This window comes from Rhinolophus sinicus, linkage group LG12 (assembly GCF_036562045.2).
Source record: "Rhinolophus sinicus isolate RSC01 linkage group LG12, ASM3656204v1, whole genome shotgun sequence".
NCBI lineage: Eukaryota > Metazoa > Chordata > Mammalia > Chiroptera > Rhinolophidae > Rhinolophus > Rhinolophus sinicus.
The window spans coordinates 31,019,262-31,039,459 of NC_133761.1; the positions used below are offsets into that span (position 1 = coordinate 31,019,262).

The following is a 20,198-nucleotide window of genomic DNA, read 5'->3' on the forward strand; positions in this document are numbered from 1 at the left end:
AATTGGCACTTGGGCATTCAAAAGTTTTGTTGTTTTTGAAATTAGTGAACTAGGAGAAGCTTTGAATCAGTTATTTGCCACTTTTATAAACTAAGACTCATAGTGCTATTAAGGACCGTCAGAGATCTACTCTAACTCATGGCTTTTTAAATAGGAAACCACTTATTTACCTTTGGCAAAGACTCTATCTCATTTTAATTACATGCAGATAAATTCTTAAGTTCAAAAACTGTAAATATTTTAACATATCATATAGCTACATTTCTTTTTTTATAAATAGGAACATTTCATGTCATATTATCATAAACACAATTAATTATAGTTTTCCTTTTGTTATCTTTCTTTTTTTTTGTAAAGTACTTCTTTTTGACCATTTCCTCTCCTCATTTTCATGTGTTTACACCCTTCAGGTTTTCTTCCCAAGAATGGATATTCCCTGCCTCTTTCCCAACTTAACTCAGATCAGAATTCAAGTATTTTTGTGAGTGCATATGAGTAGCAGAACCTAAATCACACGTGAAACCGTAGTTCCAAGGGAGTCTGGATAAGTTTGTAGTTGTCGAGACTTTGCATTTAAGGAAGTTGGAATGGATCGTGAGTGAGCCAGTCTGCAGCATCCACTGAAAGCCCCACTGAAATTATGTTTTGATTCTAAGTTTAAAGCAGTTTTGGAGTCATGAATCCAGAGTTCTGTAGTAAGCTCATTAGGGGACTTGCTGTAAAGCCATGAAGACATCGTTTAACCTTTCTCAGCTGCAGTTGTCCTCTGTAAGTTGAAGATAGAAGTAATTGCTACCTATCTGCCTTAACACTTGCCCTGGCCCTTATGTGTGATGCGGACAGTAACCCATCCAGAGAGTTGACAATTACCACACTAAACCTGGTTGTGATAGCCGTAGCTCTGAGGTAACAGCCAACCTCCCAAGAGCGTGCTGATGGCTCTTCTTGTGGGGTATGGGCAACTTATCTCACCAGCTCATGAGCCAGCAAGCAAAACTCCAGACTGCTACTAGGAGAATCTTCCTGAAATACAAATCAGACTATATTATTCCTTAAAATGGCATGTAAAGCTTTCCGTGATCTGGTCCTATCTACCTCATCTACGTCGTCTTTTCTCCCTGTTCCTTAAAGTCTTCCACTTATAAATTGTTCTAGCTCTATTCCAACTGCATTGAACTGCTTAAAACTACCCACACATATCATGCTGCTTCATGCCTCTCTCTTTACTGGTAAAACCAGAGCACAAGCTTTGAGATCAAAACACCTTGGGTTTGAATCCCAGCTCCACTAACTTCACAGGGTTGTTACTTAGCATAGCGCCTGGCATAGAGAAGGTGGTCAGAACATGCTAGTTCTATCATATGTGAGGCAATATAGTAAAGGAAGGGAAATGTGCTTTCTCTTGGAACATATAGACTTGTTTCTATAGTCTTGATCTACGTAGCACTTTATAGCTCTGAGACAATGGCCAATCACATAACCATCCTGAGCATCCATTTTTTGTACAGAGTTATTTCAGGAATGTGGAAGGATTCAAGACAGTGCATTTAAAGTGTCTGGCACATGCCTGGCACATGGTAGATAGATGTTCAGTAAACAGGAGTTCTGATCACTCCTGTTATTTCTACCAACTGTGCCTTAACTATTTACTACTAATTAATATTGGCTACTGAGGGTCTCAGTGTCACAGTCCCTCTAATTTTCTTTTTACTTGATTAACAGAAAATATTTTATTTGTACATAGAACTAGTTGGCATTCTTTGCTTTGGATTTTATCACAGCTTTGTGTTCCTCTGGCTACCAGGTGTGAGAGTAGAAGGCAGAAAAAAGAAAGGAAAACAATAAATAAAGATCAAGCTTGTTCTCTTTTTCCATGGATATTCAGAACTAGAAGAAATCTTTTCCAGATGGTCTTTCACATTATACTGCTCTATTTCCCCACCCCCAGTTAATATTTGATGTTCATTCTCCCCAATTTAGTTCAGTTCCTTTCTCCAACCAGATGAATCTGGTCTCTGATATCAGCAGACTCATTTATCTATTTAGTCTAGTGATAGTATAATTCAGAGATAATATTTGACTTTTCAGCAAGAGATGCCTGTTTGAATATCATATTTCAAAGACAGATACAGTGGGAAACCAACAAAATGTATTTATTGAAGAAATATTATATACAATTCACTGCTAATTACTGTCTCTTATCCATTGAGCTATACTTGTCATTTTGAGGGCAAGTTTTAGCCCTGAGGTCTTTTGAACTGTGGACTGACATTCATATTGAATTCTATTGTCTGTGCACTTTAAATTCCGTAGAAGGAGAGACAGTCAGACTTTAGAGATGTGATATTATCTGACATTAAAATAAATAAACACACATAAGGGTACTTATACATATATACTTATATTTCTAGCTCCAACTTTCCAACATCCTGCCATTCATTATATTTTACCTATATAATATATAAGGTATGATCAAACAATATGATCAATGTATAAATTTTAAAAAATTTATTACAGTAAGAGACACATTCCATTAATCCCCCTCAAAATACCCCCTCCCCCACCCAGCTTCAATCACACTTATCCCATCATTCTTGCCACTTTCTGAAGCAGTTCTCGAAGTTCTGTTTCGTATCTTTAGTTGCACTATCGTCACTGCCTTGATGTCCTGAATCATTTTGACTTTGGGGAAGAGCCAGAAGTCACAAGGTGCCAGATCTGATGAAAAAGGTGGATGGAGAGACACCATAATGTTTTTATTTGACAGAAATTGCCATATACCAAAAGTGATATGTGACACGGAGCGTTGTCATGGTGGAGGATGATTTATGGCACACTTTAAAAACACACCTTCTCTCAACCGTAGCTCACACACGACTGACTGCACCGAACAAGTTGAAACTTGTCACACACTGTTACTAAGGATCGATGTGCCACTTCCGATATTGAACATCCCTGCCTTTCCTTTGGACGGCACTGGGAAGCAGCATTCTTGCTATTTTGTGATCACAATGGAAAGTCTCAGTGTCACACATCACTTCTGGTATACGGCAATTTCTGTCAAATAAAAACATTACAGTGTGTCCTCATCCACATTATTCACCAGATCTGGCACCAGGCGACTTCTGGTTCTTCCCCAAAGTTAAAATGATTCAGGACATTAAGGCAACAACGACAGTGCAACTAAAGACATGAAAAAGGACTTCCAGAACTGCTTCAGAAAGTGGCAATAACGATGGGATAAGTGTGTTTGAAGTGAGGGGGAGTATTTTGAGGGGGATTAATGGCAATGTGTCCTTTATGATAATTTTTTTAAATTTATAGTCACCATGTTGTTTGATCACACCTCGTATCTAGCAATTTCTTAGTAAAACTTGAAAGAACTGATGCTGTCCTTAGGACAGTGACTGATCCCAGGGTAAGGGCTTAATGTCTTTTACCACCTGGTTAAAAATATGTAAATTAATCTACATGAATAGGCATTTCACTGAAGGTATCCTAAAATAAATGAATGCTCTGAATATGTGACCTAATTTTAGATTTGGAGGGCAAAATGGGAAAAGATGCAGCTAATTCACCATTTACTTATTATGGAAATAGAGGACCCAAACATGTTCAATGATTTACCCAAAGTCACAGTGCTACTTATTGGCAAACTGGCAAACTCAAGACTCCTGATTTGTATATTAACTGTCTGACTTTAAATGAAAGTTGGCAGCATTTAGTAATTACTGAGAAAAGCTCAGAAATGTTATTTTCTTTCTTTCTTTCTTCTTCTTCTTCTTTTTTTTTTTTTTTTTTTTTTTTTTTTGTCACAGTGAGAGGAATGGTGTTGAAATAGCAGTAAATGAAGAACACATTGTACTTAGTTTTCTCCTTTTGGACAAGGGATACTTTAGCTTTCATTGTCTCCTGGGGATGAAAAAAATAACAGGAGTGTTATTTCTTCTTCTTTAACTCATTCTTCCCTAGTAATCCACCCCCTTTTAAGAGAATAACATTGTTTCATAGAGACCAGGTGTGTATTTCTTTCCAGTTCCAAAGAAACACAGAGGTAGACGTTTATGCAAAGGGAATTTCTGTTGTAATATACTCTGACACTTATTTCAGTGTGTAAGTAAATTGGGAAGGAAGGATTCAGTGGGTTCCCTTACCTATAGTCAATGGATTTCAAAGCTCCTAAAGGGAAGAGAGGTAGTGATTAAAAACACAAAACTTTGTGTGCGTATATATGCATATGTGTAAGTATCAAGTCTTCTGGAGACAGTGAGTTTCTGGTTTTTAAAAATTTAAGGACATGTTTCCACAATTTATTTTGCAGACCTTTACAGAGGCAATTAGATTTAATGTGGATTATGGAGTTTTTGAAGTAGTTAACAATGCTCCACAACTTCTGGAAAAGCAACTGAAAAAAATTCTACAAAACCAGCAACCTCGAAATCCCATCTATGATGTTGTAAGGAAAAGAAAGAATGATGTTAAACCTGTTGGAAAGAATGCCCCCTATGAAGATGAGACCATTAATATCAACTACAATATTATGGTAAGAAAGTATACTTGAGATTATACCTTGCTAGATAGATAAAGCGTTAGGTGAGATTGACATGAGGTTCCTTGTGTTTCCCTTACTGACATTTAACTATATTTATTAAATTTTATGATGCTTACATATATTATTTGTTAGCTGCTATATAATCTTATTAAATGGCCAACTTAGTCTACCAGTTTTGTCAATGTTTGATTATCAATTTGCAAAAGTTTATATAATTTACTTTGAATGTTTAAAATATCAGGTTAATTTTGGGCAGTATAAATATGTGTGTATCCTTTACTTTGTAGTTTAGATACATTCTAGAAAATGTGGGTGTGCCATGAATTTAATTCATTTGGGTTTTATCTTATCAAGAAGTTGGGAATTGAGATTTCTGACCTTCAAGTTACATTGTGTAGCTCTGACTAACTTGGCTTTAAATTCTACTCTTAATTTCTGGATTTTTGTCTCCTTAGCATGAGGTGGGGGCGGGGGACAAGAAAAAAACCCCTGGGTTCTTATGTTGACTCTTCAACTTACTAGCCCTGTGTTCTTGAACAAGTCATTTCAGTGAACCTCATTTTCATCATCTATCAAATGATGCTTTTACTACCTACTACTTAGGTTTGTTGTGTGGATCAAATGAAAATAGTAAGGAATATTTAACAATACTGTTTTTCATTAATTTACAATGTGTGCTAGAACTAGGCCAACTTATGTTTAACACTTAAGACAGCTGTTTTCCAGCCTGATAGTTCTTCAGTTCCTTTTTTCCAACGGCACCTTGAAAGAGCACTGAATTCAAACATATTTCTCTTTCTTAATTACTTCCATAAAATTAAATACAATAATAATGATGATGACGATGAATATATTTTATAAATACCAAAACTAAAATTAGTAGTAATAATAAGTGTTACAGCATTATTTTAAAGTTGAAACAAGGAAGTAGATTCTGAACTATATAACACTATATAAATTGTTAGTTAAAAAGATTTTTCACTAAGTGTGACAATTTTATTTATCGGTTTATTCACTTTCTTCAGTGAATAGAAACTTTTTAGTTCGTGGAGGTCTTTGTAACTTATTTTTTTATTGTTAAACCAGAGCTATTTAGGAGCTTTTTTTTTATTTTACTGAGGTATAATTGACATAACATTATATTAGTTTCAGGTGTACAACATAATAACTAGATACTTGTATACAAGGAGCTTCTTGAGTTTTGTGTTTTGATACATTTCTCAAGAAAGATCTAGGTGGCTTTATTTGATATATTTAAAAGTACTTTGAAGATATTAATTAAATTATTGTAAACGGTAGGGAAACAATTTTAAAAATGTTTTAGAAAGAAGTATAAATAATATAATAATAGTGGAGATAAAAGGGAATGCTCAAAACAAAAACAGAAAATGAGGGGAAAAAAGGAAGAAAGCATACATAGAACACTTAGAAAATAAGATAGTAGAATTTAAGCAAACCACATCAATAATTAGTAGCACATTATATATATAAAGAATTATGTTAAATTTAAATGACCTAAACACCCCAATTAAAATCAGAGTCAAATGGGATAAAAAAGAAAGACCCAACTATTTTCTGATTATAAGAAACCCACCTTAAATATATTATATAAATAGGTTAGAAGTAAAATAATGGGAAAAGATATACCATATAATTATTAATTTAAAGACAGAAGGCTGGAGTGGCTATATTAATATCAGATAAAGTAGACTTCAGAAAAAGAAATCTGACTATGGAGAAAGAGGGACATTCCATAGTGATAAAGAAATTCACCAAGAACTCATAACAATTTGTAATAAGTATGCACTTAATAACAGAGCTTCAGAATGAAACAAAAGCTGATAACACTGAAAGTAGAAGTAGACAAATCCACAGTTATAGTTGGAGACTTAAAAACTGCTCTCCTGGTAATGTATAGAAAAAATAGAAAATCAGTAAGGATATAGAAGAGCTGCACAACACTAGCAACCAAGTCAATCTAATTGATGTTTATAGAACATTTCATGCCACAACTGCAAAGCACACATTCTTTTTCAAGGATACTTGGAATATTTACCAAAAATAGAGTATATTCAGGGTTATAAAATAAATTTCAACAAGATTAAAAGATATGAAACCATGCAAAATTTGTTCTCTGACCATAACAAAATTAAACTATAAATCAGTAATAGAAAGATACCTGGAAAATCCCTAGATGTTTAATTAAACAACACACTTCTAACTAGCCTATAGGTCAAAGAGTAAGTAAGTCCCAAGGGAAATGAGAAATTATGTTCAATTGAATAAAAATTTATATACACATAACAAAATTTGTGGGACACAGCTAAATAAGTCCTTGGAGATAAATTTATAGCATTAAGTGCTTATATTAGAAAAGACTAACTATTTCAAATTAATTATCTCAGCTTCCACCTCAATAAACTAGAAAAAGAAAATTAAGCCCAAAGTAAATAAATAAATAAAGAACACAATTAATAAAACTGAAAACAAAAACAAGAAAGAAAATCAATAAAAGTAAAGGTTAGTTCTTTGAAAAATAATCAATGAAATCAATAAACTTTTAGCCAGATTGATGAAGAAAAAAATGAAAGAAGATAGAAATGATTAATATCACAATGTAGGAGGGTGCATCACTACAGATACTACAGACATTCAAAGGAAAATAAAAGAATTTTACAAATAAGTTTATGTCCATAAAATCAACAATTTAAATGAAATGGACATATTCTTTGAAAGTTTCAAATTACCAATGCTCACTCAAGAAAGTATATATATTGTGAATAGTCCTAAATCTATTAAAGACATTGGATTCATAGTTTAAAATCTTCCTACATTATACTTAAAGATGAGAAACTCAAGTTTTCCCACTAAGATCAGATACAAGGCAAGGATGTCTCCTGTCACCACTCATTTTCAGCATTGTAATGGAAGTGTTTGCTAATGCAATAAGGAAAGAAAAAAAATAAAGGTATACAGATTGGGAAAGAAGACAAAAAACTGCCTTTCTTCACAGATGACATTATATATAAAATCTGAAAGAATTGATAAAAAAAACCTTCCTGTAACTAATAAGCAATTATAGCAAGATTATAATATACAAGGTTAATATACTAATGTCAATTGCTTTTTTATATACTAACAATGAAGAAGTAAAATTTGAAATTTAAAATACAATACCATTTATCGTAATAATACCGTTTACCATAATAATAAACATAATATCATTAGCACCCCCCAGAATGAAATACTTAGGTATAAATCTAATGAAATATTTATAAGATCTATATGAGGAAAACTATAAAACTGGTGAATAAAATCAAAGAAAAACTAAATAAATGGCGATTATTCCATGTTCATGGATAAGCACACTCAATATTGTCAATATGTCACTTCTTGATCTATAGATTCAATGCAATCCCAATCAAAATCTCATTAAGTTATTTTATGGATGTCGACTAACTGATTCTAAAGTTTATGTGGAAAGTCAAAAGAGTTGGAAGGCTGATGCCACCCAACTTCAAGACATGAAGCTACACTAATCAAGACAGTATGGTATTGGTGAAAGAATAAACAAATAGATCAGTGGAACAGAATAGAGAGCCCAGAAATAGACCCCCATAAATATAGTCAACTGATCTTTGACAAAGGAGCAAAGGCAATACAGTGGAGAGAAGATAGTCACTTCAGCAAACGGTGTTGGAACAACTGGACATCCACATGCAAAAAAAAGAAAAAAGTGTACCTACACACAGACCTTATACCTTTCACAAAAATTAATTGAAAATGGGTCATAGTCCTAGATATAAAACACAAAACTATAAAAATCCTAGATAATAATATAGAAGAAAATCTAGATGAAATCCTAGAAGAAATCCTAGCACTAAACATGTGGTAATTTTTACATACAATACTAAAGACTTGATCCATAAAATAAGTCATTGATAAGCTGGACTTCATTAAAATTTAAAACTTCTGCTCTGCAAAGGACAATACCAAGAGAATTAGAAGACAAACCACTGACTTGAAGAAAATATTTGCAAAAGACCCATCTGGTAAAGGACTATTATCCAAAATATACAAAAAAATCTCTTAAAAATCAACAATAAGATTTTCCAGTCAAGAAGGCAGAGTAGGTAAACCCCGTGCTCACCTCCTCTAATGATCACATTAAAATTGCAATTAAACTACAGAACAATCATCATTGAGATTCACCTGCTATCTAGCTGCACAGAAGTCTTATAACTAAGGATATACAGAAGAAGCCACCTTGAGACTGATCAGAGGGGCAGAGATATGGAAAGGGTTGGTCCCACAACCGTGTGTGGCAGTTAAAAATTGGGAGGGATAGCTCAGCTGTGGAGGTCTGCCTCACCCTGGAGGAATGAGAGGTCCCAGCCCATCCCCAACCCAGGATTCCAGCGCTAGGGAGAGACGTCCCCATAATTCCTGGTTGTGAAAACCAGCGAAGATTGTGACTGAGTGAGACAGAGGGCAGCTGGAGTCCCAGCCATTTCTCTTAAAGGGACTGTGTGCAGACTTACTGTGAGTTCCATTGCTGGGGCAGCAGCTGGGAAGGCAGCAGGTTCATATGGTGGGGGGCTGAGTTGTCTAGCTTGGGATGAAGGCTGGAGGGGCAGCTTTCTCCTGGATGGAGAAACTGGCTGAGGCCATTGTTACTTTGTTTAGTGCTCCCTCTCCCCAGTGTTCAGACACAGGTGGCTGCCTTATCTAAGTCTCTGCATTGGGTTGGCGATTCGAAACCCCACCCTACCCTGCCCAACTTTTGGGCACACCAAAGCCACTTCCACTGGCTTTTTCATATAAACTGCCTGCCTTAGCTCATGCTGCAGACTTTCCTACCATCTCCCAAAGAGTTTTGTAGAACCGGACAAGCAGCATCTGGCTTAAGCATGTCCTGTACCTATGGCTGAGCAGCCCTAAGCTCAGGACTAGTGACAGGCCAGCCTTGGTTCACAGTGTGACATTTCGAGGCACTTCCAAGCATAGCATGAACAGCAGTCATCTGCGGATTTCTTTGTGGCTCCTGCCAGATGGCTCTGGGTGGGGTGCAGGCTTTGTCTGGACTTGACCAGCAGGGAATCCCCTCCAAGGTGATCCTCAGCTGGTGCCTCCAGTGGTCTGCTTTGAATAGCTAGAGCATCACCCAGCTGCCTCCAAGAACAATGCACACAAGGGGTGGATTGGGCAGGCACCAGAGCCCTGCTGAGGCAAATCCTGCTCTGTTGGGTCAGCCCCTGCACCACAACTCCTCCACTGTAGTAATGGCCAGTCCTCACAACCAATGAGCCTGAGGGTCAGTCCCTCCTATTGATGTGCAAATAGCAACCAAGATTCAAGTACAAGAGGACAGCACACACAACCCACACAAGGGACACACCTGAAGTACATGGCTCAAGTGACCAGGAAGACGCGCCACTGAGTTCCACAGCACACCTACTACATAAGGCCACTCTACTAAGACTTGGAGGCATAGCAGCACTACCCAATTCATAGAAACAAACACAGGGAGGCAGCCAAAATGGGGAGACAAAGAAACATGTTCAAAATAAAAACAGAACAAAGTTCCAGAAAAAAAACTAAACAAAATGGAGACAAACAATCTACCAGAAGCAGAGTTCCAAATGCTGGTTATAAGGATGATCAATCACCTCAGGGAGAACTTCAACAAAGAGATAGGAAACATAAAAATGGAGATAGAAAACATAGTTAAGAACCAGTCAGAAATAAAGAATACAATAACAGAAATGAAGAATACAGGGAATCAATAGTAGATTAGATGAAGCAGAGAATTAAACCAGCAATATAGAAGATAAGGTATCAGAAAACACGCTATCAGAACAGAAAAAGAAAAAAGAATCCAAAACATTGAGGAGAGTTTAAGGGGCCTCTGGGACAACATCAAGTGCACCAATATTCACATTATAAGGGTACGAAAAGGAAAAGAGAGAAAGCAAGGAATTGAAAACCTATTTGAAGAAATAATGACAGAAAACTTCCCTAATCTGGTGAAGGAAATAGATATACAAGCCCAGAAAGAGCAGAGAATCCCAAACAAGATGAACCAAAAGAGGCCAACACTAAGACACATCATTATTAAAATGCCAAAGGTTAAAGACAAAGAAAGAATCTTAAAAGCAGCAAGAGAAAAGCAGTTAGTTACCTACAAGGGAGCCCCCATAAGACTATCACCTGATTTCTCAACAGAAACTTTGCAGGCCAGAAGAGATTGTCAGGACATATTCACAGTGATGAAAAGCTGGGAACTACAACCAAGATTATTCTACCCAGCAAAGCTGTCATTTAGAATCAAAGGACAGATAAAGAGCCTCTCAGACAAGAAAAAGCTAAAGGAGTTCATCGCCACCAAGCCAGTATTACAAGGAATCTTAGAGGGACTTTTTTAAGATGAAAAAAAATTAAAAATATGAATAATAAAATGGCAAAAACTACATACCTACTAACAATTACTTTCAATGGAAATGGATTAAATTCTCCAATCAAAGGATAGGACGGCTGAATGGAAAAGAAAACAAGACCCTTACATATGCTGCCTACAAGAGGTGCACTTCAGATTGAAAGACACACGCATTATAATCTCAAGATCCAACCAGACAGAAAAAGTAGAGAACCATGTGATTTCACTGATATGTGGTATATAAAACTGAAAAGAACAAATGAACAAGAAAAACAAATGAAGAAACAAAACTCATAGACACAGACAATAGTTTAGTGGCTACCAGAGGGTAAAGGAGGGGGATGGTAGATGAGGGTAAAGGGGATCAAATATATGGTGATGGAAGGAGAACTGACTCTGGGTGGTGAGCACACAATGTGATATATAGGTGATGTATTATAGAACTGTACACCTGAAACCTATGTAACTTTGCTAACAATTGTCACTCCAATAAACTTTAATTAAAAAAAAAAAAGAAAGAATGACACACACAGACCGAAAGTAAAGGGATGGAAAAGATATTTCATGAAAATGAAAACAAACAGCTAGGGTAGCAACACTTATACTAGACAAAATACACTTCAAAATAAAGACTATAACAAGAGATAAAGAAGGACCTAGTAATCCCACTTCTGGGTATTTATTTGAACAAACCCAAAATGCTACTTCGAGGGGACATGCTCATCCATATGTTTATTGCAGTATTATTTACTTAAGCCAAGATATGAAGGCAACCTGGGTGTGTGTCCTTGAATGGATGAATGGCTAAAGAAGAGGTGGTACATATATACAATGGAATATTACTCAGCTATGAAAAGGAACTCTTGCCATCTGTGAGGGTACTGTGCTTAGTGTAATAAGTAAAACAGCAAAAGACAAATGTCTTATGGTTTCACTTATATGTGGAATCTAAAAAACAAAATAAACAAACAAACAAAACAAAAATAAAGTCACAGATTCAGAGACCATTTTGATGGTTGCCAAATGGGGTGGGGTGGAGATGGGTGAAAAGGGGGAGGGATTAAGAAGTACAAATTTGTGCACCTTTTGAGCCACTTTTGCTCAGGCCTACTCCTATCTCTTTGGAGTGTGTTTCCGCTTCTAATAAACTGCTCTTTCACCACTGTAAAAAAAAAAAAGTACAAATTTGTGGTTATGCAGTAGTCATGGGGATGTAGGGTATAGCATAAAGAATAGTCAATAATATAGATTGTAATAACTGTATGGTGTCAGATGGGTACTAGATTACTAGATCTAGCAGGGTGCTAGATGGGGTGTTGGGAAAGGTGAAAAAGGTGAAGGGATTAAGAAATACAAATTGGTAATTACAAAATCGTCATGGGATATAAGGTATAGGGAATATAATCAATAATATAATAACTATATGTCGTGCCAGGTCGTACTAGTCAGGGGATTACTTCCTAAATTATATAAATGTCTAAATACTATGCCGGACTTATCTTGGTGATCATTTCTTTAGCAGAGGGAATATAATCCATAATGTGGTAATAACTCTGTATAGTGCTAGGTGGGTACAGTTGAATAACTATGACGTACACCTGAGACTAATATAATATTGTATATTAGCTATATTTTAATAAAAATCTTTTAAAATACAAAAAAGTGAAAGGAATTAAGAAGTACAAATTGGCAGTTACAAAGTAATCATGAGGATATAAAGTATATATGCTCATGTACATAAAGTATATAAAGTCATAAGGAATGTAGTCAATAATATTGTTTTAACTATGTATGTGTCAGATGGATACTAGATTTATTGGGGTGATAACTTCATAAGTTTTATAAATGTCTAATCACTCTGTTGTACACCTGAAACTAATATAATATTGTATATCAACTGTAACTGAAAAATTTTTTAAATTATAAAAACAAACCTCAACTGTAAGAAACAAACAACCCTGTTTAAAAAATGGGCCAAAGACCTTAACAAACACCCACCAAAGAAGATAGAGAGATGGCAAATAAGGGTGATGAACACACAATGGGATTTATAGATGATGTAATACAGAATTGTACACCTGAAATCTATGTAATTTTACTAACAATTGTCACTCCAATAAATTTAATAAAATTAAAAAAAAAAGATGCTGTACATCATATGTCATCAAGGAAATGCAAATTAAAACAACAGTGAGAAACTCCTACACGTGTATTAGAATGACCAAAATCCGGAATAGTGAAAACACCAAATGTTAGTGAGGATGTGGAGCAACAGGAACTCACATTGCTGGTAGGAATGCAAAATGATACAGTCACTTTGGAAGACAGTTTGATGGTTGCACATAAAACTAAATATACTTTTACCATATGATCCATCAATCATGCTCCCCATATTTACCCAAAGGAATTGAAAATTTATGTCTACACAAAAACCTGCACATTGATGTTTGCAGCAGTTTTATTTGTGATTGCCAAAACTTGGAAGCAACTAGGATGCCCTTCATTAAGTGAACAGTTACATAAACTGCCTATGTCCAAACAATGGAATATTACTGAGTGGTAAGAATAAATGAGCTTTCAAGCAATGAAAAGACATGGAGGAACCGTAAAGATATATCACTAAGTCAAAGAAGCCAATCTCAAAAAAGCTATACACTGTATGATTCCAACTATTTGACAGTTCTAGTAAAGGCAAAACTATGGATACAATAAAAAGATCAGTGGTTTCCAGGCGTGCAGGGGGTGGGAGGTGAACAGGCAGAGCACAGAGGATTTTTTTTTTATGGCAGTGAAAATACTTTGTCTACTGTTATAATGATAGAGATACGTCATTATGTTTTGTCCAACCCATACAATGTATAACACCGAGAGTGAACCCTAAGGTAAACTGGATTTGGGGTGATTATGATGTGTCAACAACGGTTCATTTCATCCTTGGTAAAAACTGTGCCTTTCTAGTGATTGATGTTGATAATGGGGGAGGCTATGCATGTTTGGGGACAGGGAGTGTATTGGAAATCTCTACTTTCCTCTCAATTTTGCTATAAACCTAAAACAGCTTTAAAAAATAAGTCTTAAAAAATATATTACCACAAAGAAAACTCCAGGTCCAGATGATTTCACTGGTGAATTCTATCAAACATTTAGAGGTGAAATAATATAAATTTGTGAACACTTTTCTAAAAATCAAAAGAGGGATTAATATCCAACTTATTTAATGATACCAGCATTATCCTGATACCAGCACTAGATAACTAAATTTCAAAGAAAAGAAGAGACTACAAACTAATATCTCTAATGAACATAAACACAAAAATCATCAAAAATAAGCAAATTGAATCCAGCAATACAAAAAAGGATAATGCGTCATGTTTTAGACAAAAATAAGCATAAATCTTTAAAGCCTCATGTAGGTGTTGGCTTTTAGATATGACACCAAAAGCATAAGCAAAAAAAGAAAAAAAATAGATAAATCAAAATTAAAAACTTTTATGCTCCCAAGGACGCTGCCAAGAAAGTGAAAAGACAGCCCACAGAATGGGAGAAAATGTTTGCAAATCACATATCTGACAAAGACTTGTTTAAAGACTGCACAAAGAACTCTTACAACTGAACAATAAAAAGACAACCCAGTTAAAAAAATGGACAAAGGATCTGAATAGACATTTCTCTAAAGAAGATATACAAATGACCAAATGCATATGAAAAAATGGTCAAAATATTTAGTCATGAGGGAAATGAAATCAACATTGAGAGATGGGGTTGGTGAGGGAGTCGGAATAAGATGGAGAGTGACTGCTAATGGGTATGGGTGTTTTGGGAGAGTGATGAAAAATATTCTACATTTGTGGTGATAGTTTATGCATATATAAAAACCATTGGATTATACAATTTAAATGGGTGAATTGTATGGATGTGAATTATACTTCAATAAAGCTGTTATTAAAAAAGACAGTACACACACACACAAACACAGACAAATCATAATGAACTATTTCTATACACCTAGAATGAGTAAAATAAGCAACAAACATTGACAATACCAAATGCTAGCCAGGATGCACATTAACTAGAACTCTGACATTTTTGGTAAATATTCCATTTTGGAAAACAGTTTGGCTGTTCTAAGTTAAACATACACCATACTACCCATCTGTCCTACTCCTGTGAACCTATGAAAACCTATATGTGAATGTCTATAGTTGCTTCATATAATCACCAGAGCTAGAAGCAACCCAAATTTCCTGTAACTGGGGAATAGATAAATAAACTATGCTTCGCCCATACAGTGGAATACTACTGAGCAATGAAGAGGAATGAACCAGTGATCCATGGAAGAACACAGATCAATCTCAAATACATTTGAAAAAAGCCAGAGTCAAAAGACTGTATACTATATTGATTCCATTTATATGATATTTTGGAAAAGGCAAAATTATAGAGGTGGAGAACAAATCAGTGGTTGCCAGGGCCTGGGATTAGAGGGAGTCATTGACTACAAAGTGGCATGAGTGTGATTTGGGCATATTGGAACTACTGTATATCTTGATTATAGTCATGGTGACATGCCTATATGTATTTGTCAAAACTTATAGAACTGTATACTAAAAAGGATGAATTTTACTGTATGTGATTTATACCTCAATAAATCTGTCTAAACAAAATAATCTATTGGCAGATAGTCATGCTTTTTTTTTAGTTGCCTCATACATCTAAATATTAATATCATCTTTATTAATCTAATCCTGGAAGCGTTTTAGAGAGCTTGTGTATGGCTACTTGGAAATAGGTCTAGAATTATTTACCTACAGCCAGTTTCCCCAAACCTTTTAGTCATCTCTTTTTGTTTCTTAACCAACTATAAAAATTTTTTTTTTTTTACTTTTAAGTATTAAATAATTTTACCTTAGGTAATTTATGTTTGTGTTTCTTGTAAGTATTAAGTTATTTTATTGTGGGCAGGATTGTTTTGTATCTTTTTGGTCTTTACATATTTTAATTACTTGTAAACACCTTCAAAGGATTTTTTTGGCATTTTAACTAAAGACTTTTCTTCAATTTTGATATTATTCTTTTTCAACTTTTCATTTCGTTTAATTTTCAGGTCAAATAGATGTAAAAACATTCAAAAGAGTATGAGTTATAGGTGAAGTATTCCTTAGGTAAATATGCAAATTGATTTTCTATAAACTGACTGACTAGTCTGGCAACCTTGTGGAATTCTTAAGGGTTTATCTTGATCTTTATATGTAGTAGGGTGTCTTTCTGTGATACACTGAAAGCACTGCTAATGAGAATTCAAGAATCCTGTGTGGTTGTCAGTATATAGCATATATAGAGGCATATGTGGAGTCTTTCTAAATACAGAATTCAAATGTCCTTCATATCTTACTGATAAGCAGACAGTCAACAAGATGCTACCTTTCAGGTTCTGCTTGTTTCCAAAGTTTCTTCTATTATTTCATTACCCAGAAGATAGTTTTGGTGAAGGCAAATGTTTTTGTTTGTTTGTATGTTTTCCTTTGGCTGAGCAGGAGGGAACCATTGTGTGCTCAGTTTTCCAGTCTTGGGGAGTCTTCATGCCACATGTCAGCAATATTGAGCACAGGTGTACCCTCAAGAATATCAGCTTATCAGATATTGGCAGCACTACTATGTGAGCCTTCAGTTTCCTCATAGGAGTCAGCAGTGGTCTATGTTGACTATGATGGTAATATCACAGCAGAGCTGTTGTTTTAACAGATAATCAATGGAAGCCACATAAGGTAGACACATGCCTCACTGAGATGTGCACTTTATTGGTTTTTTAATATATATTTTTATTTTTCAATTACAGTTGACATACAATATTATATTAGTTTCAGGTGTACAACAGAGTGATTAGGCATTTATATAACTTACAAAATGATCATCTTGATACATCTAGTACCCATTTGACACCATATGTAGTTATTACAATATTGTTAATGTAATAATAATATTTGTAACTACCATGACTATTTGTAACTACCAATTTGTACTTCTTAATCCTTTCTGCTTTTTCACCTACCCTGCCCCCACATCCCTCCCTACTGGCAACCATCAACATGTTTATCTATGAGTGTGTTTTTATTTTGTTCTTTAGACTTTCTGCTTTTTCACCTACCCTGCCCCCACATCCTTCCCTACTGGCAACCATCAACATGTTTATCTATGAGTGTGTTTTTATTTTGTTCTTTAGATTCCACATATAAGTGAGATCATATGGCATTTGTCTTTCTCTGTCTGACTCAACTCAGCACAATACCTTGTAGGTACACCCATGTTGTTGAAATTGGCAAGATTTTATTCATTTTTATAGCTGAGTAATATTTCATTTTATATGTACCACTTCTTTATCACTTTATTCATTGATGGACACCCAGGTTGTCTCCATATCTTGGATATTGTAAATAATGCTGCAATGAACATATGGATGCACATGTCCCTTTGAAGTAGTGTTTTGTATTTCTTTGGATAAATACCCAGAAGTGGAATTGCTGGGTCTATTTTGCATTTTCTGAGGAGCCTCCAAACCATTTCCATAGTGGCTGCACCAATTTGTAATCGCACCAACAGTGTACAAAGTTTCCCTTTTCTCTGCATCCTTGCCAACACTTGTGGTTGATTTATTGATGATAGCCTTTCTGACAGGTGTTAGGTGATATCTCATTGTGGTTTTAATTTGCATTTCTCTGATGATTAGTGACATTGAGCATCTTTTCATATGTCTGTTGGCCATGTGTATGTCCTCTTTGCAGAAATATCTATTTAGGTCCTCTGCCCATTTTTCAATTGGATTATTTGTTTTTTTGGTGTTGAATTGTCTGTGTTCTTTATAAATTTTGGATATTAATCCCTTATCAGGTGTATCATTGGCAAATATCTTTTCGCGTTCAGTAGGCTGTCTTTTCATTTTGTTGATGATTTCCTTTGCTGTGCAAAAGCTTTTTAGTTTGATGTAATTCCATCTGTTTATTTTTTCTTTTGTTTCCCCTGCCCGAGGAGATAGATCAGAAAATAATATCACTAAGAGCAATTTCAGAAAGTTAACTGCCTATGTTTTCCTCTAGGTGTTTTATGGTTTCAGGTCTTACATTTAAGTCTTTAATTCATTTTGAGTTTATTCTTGTATATGGTGTAAGAAGGTGGTCCAGTTTCATTATTTTGCCTATATTTGTCCAGTTTTCCCTACACCATTTATCGAATAGACTGTCTTTATTCCACTGTATGTTCTTGCCTCCTTTGTTATAGATTAAATAACTATATAGCCATGGGTTTATTTCTGGGTTCTCTGTTCTGTTCCATTCATTTATGTGTCTGTGTTTATGCCAGTACCATGCTGTTTTGATTACTATAGCCTTGTAGTATAGTTTGATATCAGATAGCGTGATACCTCCAACTCTACTCTTCTTTCTCAAGATTGATGTGGCCATTTGGGGTCTTTTGTGGTTCCATATAAATTTTAAGATTATTTGTTCTAGTTCTGTGAAAAATGGCATTGGTATTTTGTTACAGATTGCATTGAATCTATATATTTTTTAGGGTAGTATGGACATTTTAACAGTGTTAATTTTTTCTATCCATGAGCATAGTATATGCTTCCATTTATTTGTATCTTCTTCACCGTCTTACAGTTTTTTGAGTAAAGGTCTTTTACCTCCTTGGTTAAATTTATTCCTAGGTACTTTTTGTTTGATGCAATTGTAACTGAGATTGTTTTCTTAATTTCTCTTTCAGATGGTTTATTATTGGTGTATAAAAGGGCAATCAATTTTTTAATGTTGAATTTTGTATCCTGGTACTTTACTGAATACAGTTATCATATTTTAAAGTACCTTTGATAGAATCTTTAGCATCCTCTCTATATAGTATTGTGTCATCTGCAAATAATGAGAGTTTCACTTCTCCCTTTCCAATTTGGATGCTTTTTATTTCTTTTTCTTGTCTGATTGCTGTGGCTAGGACTTCCAGTACTATGTTGAATAAAAGTGATGAAAGTGGGCATCCTTGTATTATTCCTAATTTTAAGGAAAACATTTTTAGCTTTTCCCATTGAATGTGATGTGAGCTGTGGGTTCATCCTTTATAGCCTTTATTATGTTGGGATATGTTCCATGTATTGCCACTTGGCTGAGAGTTTTTATCATAGATGGATGCTGGATTTTGTCAAATGCTTTTTCTGCATCTATTAATATGATCATACAATTTTTATCTTTCATTTTGTTTATGTGATATATCATATTAATTGATTTGTGGATATTGAAACAAACTTGTATCCCAGGAGTAAATCCTACTTAATCATGATGTGTGATCTTTATAAAGTATTGCTGAATTCAGTTTGCTAATATTTTGTTGAGAATTTTTACATCTGTGTTCATCAGGGATATTAGCCTATAATATTCTTTTTTTTTGGTAATGTCTTTGTCTTGCTTTGGAATCAGGGTAATGGTGGCCTTGTAAAATGAGCTTCAGAGCTTTCCCTCCTCTTGAATTTTTTTCGAATAGTTTGTAAAGGATAGGTTTTAATTCTTCTTTGAATGTTTGGTAAAATTTACCTGAAGTCATGCAGTCCAGGGCTTTTGTTTGTTGGGAGTTTTTTAATTATTAATTTGATTTTATTAGTAGTAATTGGTAGGTTCAGATTCTGTCTTTCTTTCTCCAGTCTTGGAAGATTGTGTGTTTCTAAGAATTTATCTGTTTCTTCCAGATTGCCCAATTTACTGGAATATAATTGTTTGTAACATTTTTTCCTAATTATTTATATTTCTGTGGTATCAGTTGTAACTTCTCCTTCATTTCTGATTTTATGTATTTGGGTCCTCTCTCTTTTTTTCTTGATGAGTTTCGTTAAAGCTTTATCACTTTTGTCTGTTTTCTCAAAGAACCAGCTCATGGTTTCATCGATCTTTTGCATTTTTTCTTTTCTTTTTTTTTTTTTTAGATTCTATTTCATCTGTTGCCTCTCTGATCATTATTATTTCCTTCCTGCTATTCACTTTTGGCTTTGCTGTTCTTTTTTTGTTTGTTGTTTTCTTTCTTTTTTTTTTCTAGTTTCTTTAGGGGTAAAGTTAGATTGCTTATTTGAGATTTTTCTTTTTTCTTGAGGTAGGCTTGTATTGTTATGAGTTTCCTTCTTAGGATTGTTTTCACTGTGTCGCATAGATTTTGGGTCATTGTGTTTTCATTTTC

General features: G+C 34.7%; 1 protein-coding gene across 1 annotated transcript in view; it reads left to right on the forward strand.

Moving 5' to 3' along the window:
- RGS22 (regulator of G protein signaling 22) overlaps positions 1 to 20,198 on the forward strand; it is a 173,260-nt gene that overhangs the window by 24,477 nt on the left and 128,585 nt on the right. Inside the window, exon 4 of the mRNA XM_074316672.1 lies at positions 4,322 to 4,543. Coding sequence (XP_074172773.1) covers positions 4,322 to 4,543 — 222 coding nt within the window. The remainder of the gene's footprint in view (positions 1 to 4,321; positions 4,544 to 20,198) is intronic.